Source organism: Pempheris klunzingeri, chromosome 1, assembly GCF_042242105.1.
Source record: "Pempheris klunzingeri isolate RE-2024b chromosome 1, fPemKlu1.hap1, whole genome shotgun sequence".
NCBI classification, from domain to species: Eukaryota; Metazoa; Chordata; class Actinopteri; order Acropomatiformes; family Pempheridae; genus Pempheris; species Pempheris klunzingeri.
Genome location: NC_092012.1, coordinates 16,435,147 through 16,446,305, shown reverse-complemented (window position 1 = coordinate 16,446,305; position 11,159 = coordinate 16,435,147). Strand labels below are relative to the sequence as shown.

Genomic DNA, 11,159 nt, shown 5'->3' with positions numbered 1-11,159 from the left:
TATTACTATGCTCGAGCCTGTCTTGAGGAGGCTGGAGGCTGGAAAATCTAGTAGTTAAATCTTTATTTCAGTTGATATTGTGTTTACTTGGTCCATTTTCTGACATTTTTGTACATTATAAATGACCATGCCTCACCATTAATTACCTCACAAAAAGCTGAGACCATTTAATATTCCACCACAGAAATACTGTACAAAATTCACAGAGATAGCAAAGAACCAGGGGTTAAAACTTTATTTTCGCAGGCTTATGATTATTTACTGATTGCAATTGTTTGAGATGGAGGCACTGATTTTACACATGAGGCTCAGTATCCTGTCATGAGGACCCTCAGCATGTGATGAAAGTGGTCTTCTGTAGCTCTGGAGGGAGCTTTATGTCAAGTCTGTGACGTCATCAGATTATCACTGCTTGGGCTTTAGAGTGGCAAATGGAACAGAAAGCGTGAGTTACAAACAGTCGTTTTTGATATTTGAAAGAAGTGAAAGTTTTGGAGACTAAAAGTCAGCATATCTCAGCCTCTGCTGCTTTAATTATGACCATTCTTCTTTCTGCTTTTAACCCGCCTCTTGTGAGTTCCCCAACTATTGCAATACCATGCTGAATTGCCAGAGCATAATCTTATTAGATTATTGTGCAAATATCACTTCCATAGACAGTATTAAAACTAAGTGTTGAGCAATCATGTAGTTCAAAGTAATATGTAAACAATCACTATTTCTTACTATAATCCTTATTTTTACTTTGTTAGGAAAAACAACACCTAAAATCATTTGACATTTTTGGTCCTGCCTTTAGTTGTATGTTTTTGCACTTGGATTGAAAGTTCGCTTTTTAAATGTCCCTAAAGGGCTACCGTACTGTGTGCGCTCCACACTCATAGTTGCTATGCAACCAGCGCCGCGTTGCCTCACTGTGTGACAATGGCTGACAGAGGCTGTGATAAAAAAGTCCGTCCGTCTCAGACCGCCGGCTCACAGGTTTGTTGAGTCATTTTTAAAATGTTTGTCTGACTGTTTTGTTGTTTAACAGATTGGTTTGTGCGTTACAGTCCAAAGTGTAAAGGTGGTTATTTGTTTCCAGCAGGTGAAGCCTCTCACCTCAGTCAGCAAACATCAGCACAAGCTGACGTTAACTGCTTTACTACTCTAAGACTGTGGTCGACCACTTCTATTTCTGTTTCCAAAACACTGTAAACACTAATGTTAAGACAGAGGGAGACAAATATATAGTACACACACACACACACACACACACACACACACACACACACACATTCATATCATAGGCCGTTAGGGTGCTGAAGTGTGTGGGTGGTTGGAAAACATAATGGACACCAAGCTGATCCCATGCAGCTGTTTGCTTTGGTCCACAAACATCTGTTACAAACTGTTGTCCTTATTTTACATTTGAATAGAAAATGCTGTGCCTGTGTATAGGAAGCGCAGAGCCGTAAATTACATCCTCTATTCTTACAGGAAGTCTAATTTTACTAATTTATCAATCACTAAATCATGCACATCCATCTCACCTCTGTCAATATTTGAGCACTTACCTGAAAGGTGTGTGAGACAGCGGTAAGATGTTGCTGATGCTGGTTCCTAATGGGCAAGAACAATATAGATATTTAACAGTTAAAAGTCAGATTATAATATTTTGTTTTATATTTGTCTTCTTATATAAACACATTAAAAAACATCCCTTACATTTTTTTTTTTAAGAACCGTGACCTATGTACGTACTGAGCAGGACATTTTATAAACTTATCATGGCTCCTTGATGCACAAACTAACTGTTCTGCAAACATCTATTTGCCATTTTGCTGCTGCAGTGTCTTCACGTACTGATGTCTCTAGAGCCATCCCATTAATCAGTCGGGTTTAAGGAAGACAAGATGAAATACAAATTAATTTATATTATATCATGTCTCAAGAAATGTGAAATTTCACCTTTGCTGATTAATGTTGCAAAGCACGCTGCTTTGTTTTGTTTAGCCCAAGAAACGCCCAGCCTCCAGCAGTAAGGTTGAAAGGCCCAAGATGGTCGAAGCAAGACCGCAGGCCAAATCTGCCTCTGGTCCGACAAAGACACACACAGATGACCTTCTGGCTAAGGAGGAACAATACAAGTAAGACTACTTGTTTCGAGGCCTGTTGGCTTCGCTATGAATCATTTTGAATGAAGTTATGTAGAGGGACTTCAGAGGACCCCTTCTGTTTAATTTTAATGCTGGAAAAATGAGCAGTGATCCACACATTGAGAAATACACTGAATAATTAAATCACTGAATGTGATTTCTTCTTTTACACTGGTTTAACTCTACTGGACTCCATCTTCAGTTAAGTCCTTCATCAAACCTGGAGAGAACCTGTTGTGGACGCTTAGAATTAATAATCTTAGATGAATATTTATACAAATATGATAGTACTGTATTTCTTGCAGTCCTGTAGCAGGAGAATCCCTGTTATTATAAAAAAATTGGCCACATGATGTTATCACTCTCCAATGTATTGCCTTCAGACTCTTAAATGCAGAGCTGGAAGCCAAAACAGCAGATCTGGTGATGCAAGCTGAACAACTTATGGTAAGTTATCAACACGCTCACATCAGTCAGCTGAAAAATAAAAATATGTTGTTTGTTTTTGGTGAGAAAAGACTTGCTTCAAGTACTTCAAGAACTTGGTGTTTATCTGATTTCAGATAGAACAGAGTGAAGCTCTGTCAAAACCCTTATCCACCCTCGTGCTCACGGACATACAGGATGAAGAGGATTCAAGGTTGTAAATATCTTGAATGATTGTGGCCATTTTAGTGGTTCAGTTTCTTGGGATCACTTCATTGTAAAGCAGTGTAAGAGGAAACCCATTTCTTTTATTATGTATATATGTATTACAGGGTAATGAAGCCTCAGCAGAGCAGCGTGCAGGAGCCTGGTGGGAAGGTATCAGTTCAGCACATTAAGTTAGGGTGTCTGCAGACACTTTGCTCATCAGACACTAGTTTACTAGTTTACACTTGTTAATTTGTTCACGCTGCAGGCCTACATTATATTCTGCTCTTTCTCTTAGGTGGTGACCAAAAAAAGGGTCACATCATCACAGAACATACACTCTGGCAAAAAAGGAAAACAGCCTCACTGTAGAACGCCGTGAGTTCGATTGTGCATAATCTCTGTTGAATATATGCTGACAGTCTTCACAAGGCCACTGGCAGTTGTCACATTGTTCGCTTGATTTCAGAACCCCAAAGGCGCCTCATGTGGATGATCTGGCAGCTCTAGAAGACTCGGCCGATTTTTTCCTGTCAAAGGCGATTCAAAGCATGGAGGAGAAGATGAGCGACACTGTCAGTCATGAAAATGCTGTGGATGATGAGCCTGGAGACAATGTAGGATCAGGTAAGGATTATGTCACTTTTCAAAAAGTAAAGCCCAGTTTTATCCACTAATAATCACCACCACAGGTTCCAGTGAGTTTACTTGGTTCATTTTCATTCTTTAACTGTCATACGATCTTTCTTTGCTCCATTTGCACTAACTTATAATGTGTGAGCTCTGAATCTATTTTACGATAATAAATGTTTGTGTTTCTTTGATATTATTTGTTACATTTTCTATGTATGTGTGTCAGGGTGAATGTGGGATTTGAAATGATTTTCTATCAGGAAATCTTACTTGAGAATCCTGAATGAAATTTAAATTTGTGCTTTGCTCTTACAATAAATAATTCAGTGTGTCAGTCAGAGCACGTGATACGTTTGATAAGTTATTAATGTATTTTTGGGGAGAATAAGCAAGTTCACTGCTCTATTTTGTTAAGGCATTTCAGATGCTCAAATACGAGTTCTGAAGGCCAAACTACGGATTATGCAAGAGGAACTGGATCAGCTCTCGTGTGAATATTATAAGAAGGTACTGTAAAGCCTTTAGGTAAACACTGTTTCAGCTTGAGCTGTTGTTGCCCTGGCACATCAGCAGAGGGGGGCAGAGCTTCAGCTGAACACCGGTGAACCATCACCACAAATTCTTACAGATGTCTTTAAAAATCAGACACTGTTAATGCTGCGGATAACATTGTGTTCCTGTTGTTGCAGGATGATGAGAACGCTAAGCTGAGTGCAAAATTGAAGGAGACTGAGGAGGATCGAGCCAGACTGCAGAAAACAATAAGTGTCCAGCAAACACATATTGAGAAGCACAGAGCTTTTGCAGAGGAGTCTGCCAAAAAATGTGACGGCCTTCAACTGCAAGTGTCTTCTTTACACAAGGTCTGAGAGCAATTTTAAAAATCCAATCATTTCTTAATAGCAAACTATGAAATGTGACTCATGTGAACTGCTTGTGTGTGATTATTTCTTGGCTGTGCTGTGAGTAGGAAATAGAAAATCTGAATAGGTCCCACAAACAAGCAGCGGCCTTCCACAGCACCGTGGAGGTTCGTCTGAACAGAGCCTTGGAGGAGGGGGAGAGGCTAAAGACCCAACTGAACAAGATGAAACAGACGAACAAGGTGAGCAGATTTCAGTGCTGATAAAACACATACTCACATACTTAATTACTCACTTTAATTACTTCAATTACTATTTAAATGTGATTTTGTAAATGAAATGTTTCAGATGTGCATGCAGCAGAAAAATGTCACAGGGTTCATTTGAAATATATTTAAGGCCATGTATGAAAATAAAAAGATAATGTATCAATCTAGTAGATAAAAGATGCCTACAAAGTATTATTGAAAACAGGAAGTTCAGTAACTTCCCACAGTGATAATTTGAGGCACACACCCATAGTTACATAAAGCACACGTTGTTTCAATTGTAACTTTGCAAGTAACTTCATTCTTTTAAATTATTTTAAATAAGGACAAGACAAGCGAGGAGCATCAGAGTAAAGAGAATCTACTTGCTGAAAACAAAATGCTAAAAAAACAGAAGGCAGAACTCATCGTTGGTTTCAAGAAACAGCTCAAGCTGATTGACATCCTCAAAAGACAAAAGGTGAGTGTCTCTACCGTAGCCTGCTAACACATACCCTGTTTGTAGTTTTTAATTGAATCTTTACTGATTAACCTTTGTGTTTCTGCAGATGCATTTTGAAGCAGCGAAGCTGCTGTCGTTCACAGAAGACGAGTTCATGAAAGCTTTGGACTGGGGAAAGTCATAAACGCCGAGAGGTTCAGCACTGGTTACAGGTGCCTGAATAAATCTTTTGAGATTCATCTCCTTATTATCACATTTAGCCACCAGACACCTCAGATCTTTTCTGCATGTTTTAATTGAGATGCTGTCAGCACAGTCCTAATAAAAAGATGTCTCTAAAACATTTTATTGTTACTGAATGCTAAACAAGTGCTATCATGACCTGTGGTCACTTAAAATTTCTACTCAGTTCACTGTAATGTTAAACTGCCCTCTAGTGGCTTGATGTGCAATTTCAGTGGACAAATTTACTCATCGCTATCCCAGCCATCTTCAGAGAAAATATCTGCCTGACGTGTTTTAAAGTTTTTTCTGAAGTCTTCATCAAAGTGCACCAGGTCATCTTCACGGAGCAAGCCCTGTGAATGGATACACTCGTGGTCACACACATGGTTTGATCTGTAGAAGATTATGAACTGGTGTAAAATTGTTGACAATTCATGTGCTGGCTCATACCTTTGGAAGGTATCCAAGGAGTTTTGTTGCGTGGCGTTTAAGAAGTCGCTGCCTCTCTTCTTCAACTATCTGCCTGCGCAGCGCCTCCCTCTCCTGCTCAAGCGCCCTTTCTTTCGCCTCCAGTTCCTTGAAGGGAAACATAAATGTTATTATGAAAACTGACTTTACAACCAAAGATGAGACTCTAGAGCTGCACGTTTTGTACATTTTCACTTATGTTCCTCAAATAAATCTCTTACTTCTTTATTACTCACCCAAGCTACAACTATTCTTTTGAAGGTCAGATACTTATATTCATTCTTATATACATTTTTTAAGACTTAAGTACTAAATACTAAATCTCTATTTATTCTATTTATTTATTACTAAGTGCTTAATATCAAAAATCAGTGAGCTAAAACTTAGTTGCTGCTACCTGTTGCCTTCCAGTAAACTACACCAGCACCACCATATCCTGGATGTAACTATGCACACAGAGAGTCTGGTTTGTACCATGTCAGCCTCATGCTGCCGCCTTCTGTCCTCTATCAGCTTCTCCACCTCGCGTTTGTGCTCAAGTTGCTTCATGCGTCTCTTCTGGGCATTCATCTGCTCTATCCGATCGTCCTCTGCAAACTTAGCCATCATCATTTTCCTGAAGGCCTCCTCTTCCTCTTTCTCTGCCTGCCTCCTCATCTCTTTGAAAGCCATTTGCTCCTGGCAGGTCCGCTGCATCATCAGCCTCTGTCTGATTTTCTTCTCCATCTCTTCCTGTTAGATGAAAGGTGGGGAAAATATTAAGGTAATATATATAACAGTTATTATTTCAGGTCCCAGAGCACAAAGACCCTGTGTGTGTCTCTTGTCTCATGACTTGTGAATAATGCAGTCCTGTTAATTATGAGCTTTACCTCAATCCTGCTTTACCTCAGACTGCTTTGTTCAACATGCTTGTGACAGATAGCGAACACATGTTCATTACTTCTTCACTACAGAATGCGTCACTTCGAAACAGTGTCGGTATGATTACAACTCAACGTCACAGTGCTATAACCATCAGCTGATTAGTTGATGGATCAGTCATTTATCAAGCAGAAATAAGAAACACTCCTAGTTGTAGCTCTAAAGTGTGCACATTTGCTGCTTGTCTCTAACTTACAGTACTGTTAAGTAACTGTTTTGGGGTTTTGGACAGTTGGTTGAAGAAAACATGCAATTTGAAGAGGTTACCTTAACCTTGTAATCTTTCTATAGACCAAATGACTCATTAAAAAAGGCAATTCTTGTAAGTGTAATTATTGCTTGCAGCCCTAATGTTTGGTTAGCGCCTTCATCATTGCTGTAATCTCAGTTGTGATCCTTAAAAGAATAAGTGATGGATGTTTAGGAAGTGAGACCATGAAGCAATGATACGTACGATCTCTCTCTGCCTGTTAGCCTCTTCTTGTTCTTCTAAACAAAGCTCCTCACGGACTCGCTCCATCTCTTCACGCTGCTGCCTCTCCTCTTCGATCTTCTCAGACAGCTACAGGAGAACAAAGAGGAGTCATGTCTGGTGCAAAAATATTGGTGCGCTGTCATTGAATGAACAGATAAAAGTATGGACAAAAAAAGTGTCAACCATTCTATGAAGCTGCTCCTTTGCTTGTTCTCTCTCTCTGATCATGGCCATTCTGTTCTCCTCCACGTGCTGTTGACGGTTCACAAACTCCATGATTCGTCGGTTCTCAGCTTCCATCTTTTCTTGCTCCATGCGTCTCCACTCGGCCTGCTGTCTCTTGAATTCTTCAATGTGCTGCTGAGTCGCTCTGACCTTCTCGAGTTTCAGCTGTCTCTCCCTTCAAGAAAACACCATTATATTTAATCAAATCTATCATACTACGAGGAAACAGGTGCTGATAGACACTTTGTTTGAAGTACAGACTCATACTGAGCTAGTGAATTAAAAATTAAAACATACTGTATTAGTTGCACAAACAGATGTAATGGCAATTTTGCAGATACTACATGATTTGACTGAACTTATCTATTTTGTTGAACTCAAAGTTTTTGCTCACACTAATCTTATCCCTTGACGGTCATCAAGATAAATGTGCGTGTATATATTTTGCATTGATGTCAGGGACTCACATCTGATCCTCCTCGTAAATCTTCCTGACAATCTCATCAACCATGAGCTTCTCTTTGAGGAACTCCTCGTACGCCTCTTGTCTCTTACGCTCCCTCTCCATGAGCTGCTGCTCCAGCTCTCTCTGATACTGCACCAGCTCCTCGTGCCGTTTCTGGTCCAGTCTTTGCTGCTCAGTGGCTGTTCGCTCATGCTCGCTCTTCATCTTGCGAGCAAAGTCTGCCTCCTCACGCTAGTGTCAGAGAAAAGACGTAAACAGTCTAAAGCCTGTAGGTATATTCTGCATTAGAAATATGCCTACAGTTCCTTATTAGGAAGGATAACAACTTTTTTTTACTCCTAAATTGACTCAAGTGTAATTCTGAGCTCTTTGATAAATATGGGCCCTGACGCATAAAGCTAATCACATATTTTCTCCACAAACTGTACGTACTCAAATGTATCGTACAGCATTTTTCTATATCTAATAACACTGGATCTCTGCCTGGTGGCTTTTATGCAAAGAAAAAGCATCTGGAGTTATAAAGAAAGATACTTTGAAGAACAGAATCCATCTTTTACAGCCGGTGTTGTGTCATTACTCACCATTGTCTCAAACCTCATAGCTTCCTGCTCAGCGATCTGTGCAGCTCTCTCCTTGTTCAGATATGCAGACTTAAGCTTTGACTCCAGCTCTCGAAGCTCCATGCTGAAAATCATTCAAATAGACTTTTGAAAAAAAAAGTACTGAAGAGACCAAAGCAGACAAAGAAGACACAAAACTGTTTATTTTATTTGTATATTGACCCATAATTTACAATTAGGTCAAGGTAATGAAGTAGGTGTACTTACCTGTTCTCTTTAATATACTGCCTCATTTTCTCTTCTCTTTGTGTCTCATATTTGATGCGGGCCAGCTCTTTAGCCATCCTCTCCTCTTGTTCAAGTTGCATTTCTCTGTTTCTTCTCTCCTCCTCTGCCTGCAAGTCAAATTCAATCACGATAATCTACATTTTGGTTCGGGTAAGTTAATGCCTTGTTAAAACCATGATGACACAGCTTGGTTTTGTGTAAAAAGCAATGCTTTTCAAAGTTTGGATCTCAAGCCACCAAAGAACCTTGGTTTATACCTGCTTTAATGCCAATTACAAATGAAACAGAAATCAACCAACTATTAATCAATTCAATTTATTGCTCATTAAAACAGCTTCTATACAATTCCCCCACGAGCATTAAAACATTAGGTGCTGCCTTAAAAAGAAACACCCTGACACCATTCCCACCACAGCCTCTTTTCTTTGCACCACAATTATTCAGTCATATTGTACATCATTTCTGTGTGTGTGTGTGTGTGTAGCATGAAGAAAGCTACAACTACACTTCATTGGACAATCCTGTACAGTATAATGACAAAAGCTAATCCTTAAACCTTACATGGTTGGAAAAAAAGTTTTAAACTTTGCATTTAAACAATGCATTTGTAGTATTGTGGTCATGTGTGTGTGTGTTTTGTGCTCTGGGCCCAATATCACCTGCACAGGCAGAAACACACACCTTGAGCAGAGCGCTCTCCATTTGCCTCTCCTTGAGTTCCTCCTGCACCTGTCGCAGGTGTCTCCTCCTCTCAAAGCTCTCCTGGTCTCGCAGTCCGGCCTGCAGCTGCCTCTCTCTGTCCACACGCCGAGCCTCCTGCTGCCTGTGCTGCTCCTCACTCTGGCGCTGAGACATGAGCCTCTGCTGCTGGTTGTACGTCCAGTGACGACTCTGTCCCAGTGGAAAAGACACATAAGAAACCTCTGAACAGTAACGCATGCTACGCTAACAGTGCGGTAACCTAGCTGCTCTGTTTGTAGCAGTCAAGCTAATGTTAACTCAAACTTGCCGACGGGGATTTACCATGTTTGCGGCGCTTTTCGTCGATTCCCGCCTTCTTGACTGAACTGTCTCAACTGTCTAATTCGTAAACATGTATGAATTAATTAAGTTGAGAAGAGTGAGGACGCACAGTCGTCGTGAGACATTAATTAGCTGTGGTTAACCTGCGGTCTCCTCGGCTGTTTGGCGTTTCGTTGTCCTGGGAACGCCGCGTCGCTGTACGCTCGGCCAATCAAAATGAGCGCTAACGATGACGTCAGGTCCGGGAAACTCAAAACGGGTCTCATTCACGTCGTCTTCATCGTCACATTTAGACCATTTTAAAATGTGCTGATATCAACAGTCAGCTAGTGTTATAAAGGCCAAATAAATGTCAGTAATGTCACCGAGACTGGCTACAAACAAAAGGTGTAGTAATTAATTAGGAGTTAAGACAGGATCTTATATTCTGGCTGCTTTAGAGAGCAACATTCAGAAAAATAACACTCGAACCTCTTGTAGTAAAGGTTTATTTATGTAACAAACCACAGGAAAACACTGATCCCAACCCTGGAGTTTATAGATCTCTGAAGAAAATGTGTCCTAAGGGGAAGACAATATTTTTTGGGAAATGTACTGAAAACAGACTCAGTGGAGTTACATTTACAGTGCCATCAAAGGCACAGAAGCATTTACAGACTTGTATATACAGTATCTGTATAGCGAGAGAAAGTTAATTCCATTTTAAAAACCTATGAAATAAACAATAACTTTTGAGATATTTAGTCACAAAGTAATCATATTGTATAAAAAAAAATGTTTCTTTACAACACAAATGCAAACTAAAAGGCAACTTAATGAACCAGCAGCTGGGATGTAGAAATTGGTCGATTCATCAAGCTGAAGTGCTGAGTAAATCTGTCAAAACTAACACATTTGTTTTACAAGCTGGCGCTGTTAACGGAGTTAAAAGTAAGGCAATAAAATCTACTTGGGTACAGTGGTATACATGTTATTCTACTCACCCCTTAAATAGACATTTTCCACCTAAAACCCCCAACCACTGCTTTATCCAACCAAAATGCAGACATTCTTTTTCTTAGGGAATAAACTTTTGATGCTAATATTTTCTATGCATGTAGAACTATATTTTTTAAATGGTTTTAAAGCATCTTTCTGAGTGTCAAGATAATAAAAAAAAAACAGCTGGTAACAATAAACCTGTACCATATTAATTCTGGATCAATATTTCTTCCATAAACCAGGAATTTTCTGTAAACAATCTATCTCAGTGATAATCTGTGTTTGGTATTGCAAACTCAAATTCAAAACAAAGGGAGCAGCTAAGAGATGACCTCTCAAACATAATGTAATACAATGACAGCAAATCACAGTTTAGAAAAAAAATAAGATAAAAATCTACGTTGGTGACTTAAAAACCCAACAATTTAAAGGAAATATCTTAACTCAAATCAAGATACCACTGCAAAACAGTCTCAGATGAAAATGGGGCTCAAACTGCTGAAACAAAACTGAATCAAGTATGTTTCGGTACACTGTCCTCTT

The 11,159-nt window shown here is 39.6% G+C and overlaps 2 protein-coding genes across 2 annotated transcripts; one reads left to right on the top strand and one right to left on the bottom strand.

Annotated features, from left to right (window-relative positions):
* The first annotated feature begins 924 nt into the window (after nucleotides 1-924).
* Nucleotides 925-5,183, top strand: tex9 (testis expressed 9). The gene is made up of 12 exons (XM_070832174.1): nucleotides 925-981; nucleotides 1,996-2,129; nucleotides 2,522-2,585; nucleotides 2,702-2,778; nucleotides 2,897-2,942; nucleotides 3,070-3,149; nucleotides 3,241-3,398; nucleotides 3,820-3,911; nucleotides 4,094-4,267; nucleotides 4,375-4,509; nucleotides 4,862-4,996; nucleotides 5,085-5,183. Exons 1-12 carry the CDS (start codon nucleotides 925-927, stop codon nucleotides 5,160-5,162), a joined length of 1,230 nt encoding a protein of 409 aa, XP_070688275.1. The 3' UTR covers nucleotides 5,163-5,183.
* Nucleotides 5,184-5,299: 116 nt separating this feature from the next.
* mns1 (meiosis-specific nuclear structural 1) lies at nucleotides 5,300-9,551 on the bottom strand. Its single transcript, XM_070832163.1, has 9 exons — nucleotides 9,294-9,551; nucleotides 8,592-8,719; nucleotides 8,346-8,448; nucleotides 7,763-7,992; nucleotides 7,254-7,470; nucleotides 7,050-7,157; nucleotides 6,146-6,403; nucleotides 5,654-5,779; nucleotides 5,300-5,556 (listed from the first exon to the last, which is right to left on the bottom strand). The coding sequence occupies exons 1-9, from the start codon at nucleotides 9,549-9,551 to the stop codon at nucleotides 5,446-5,448; spliced, it is 1,539 nt and encodes a 512-aa protein (XP_070688264.1). The 3' UTR covers nucleotides 5,300-5,445.
* Between the last annotated feature and the right edge of the window lie 1,608 nt (nucleotides 9,552-11,159).

What these genes read in the sequence shown, in the direction of transcription:
- tex9 (XM_070832174.1), top strand. Translation starts at nt 925, where the DNA reads ATGGCTGACAGAGGCTGTGATAAAAAAGTCCGTCCGTCTCAGACCGCC. An exon ending in TGGAGACAATGTAGGATCAG is followed by an intron (nt 3,399 to 3,819) that starts GTAAGGATTATG and finishes TATTTTGTTAAG; the next exon opens with GCATTTCAGATGCTCAAATA. An exon ending in AAGTGTCTTCTTTACACAAG is followed by an intron (nt 4,268 to 4,374) that starts GTCTGAGAGCAA and finishes TGCTGTGAGTAG; the next exon opens with GAAATAGAAAATCTGAATAG.
- mns1 (XM_070832163.1), bottom strand. Translation starts at nt 9,551, where the DNA reads ATGCGTTACTGTTCAGAGGTTTCTTATGTGTCTTTTCCACTGGGACAG. An exon ending in TGGAGAGCGCTCTGCTCAAG is followed by an intron (nt 8,720 to 9,293) that starts GTGTGTGTTTCT and finishes TTTGACTTGCAG; the next exon opens with GCAGAGGAGGAGAGAAGAAA. An exon ending in TCCTTGGATACCTTCCAAAG is followed by an intron (nt 5,557 to 5,653) that starts GTATGAGCCAGC and finishes ATCCATTCACAG; the next exon opens with GGCTTGCTCCGTGAAGATGA.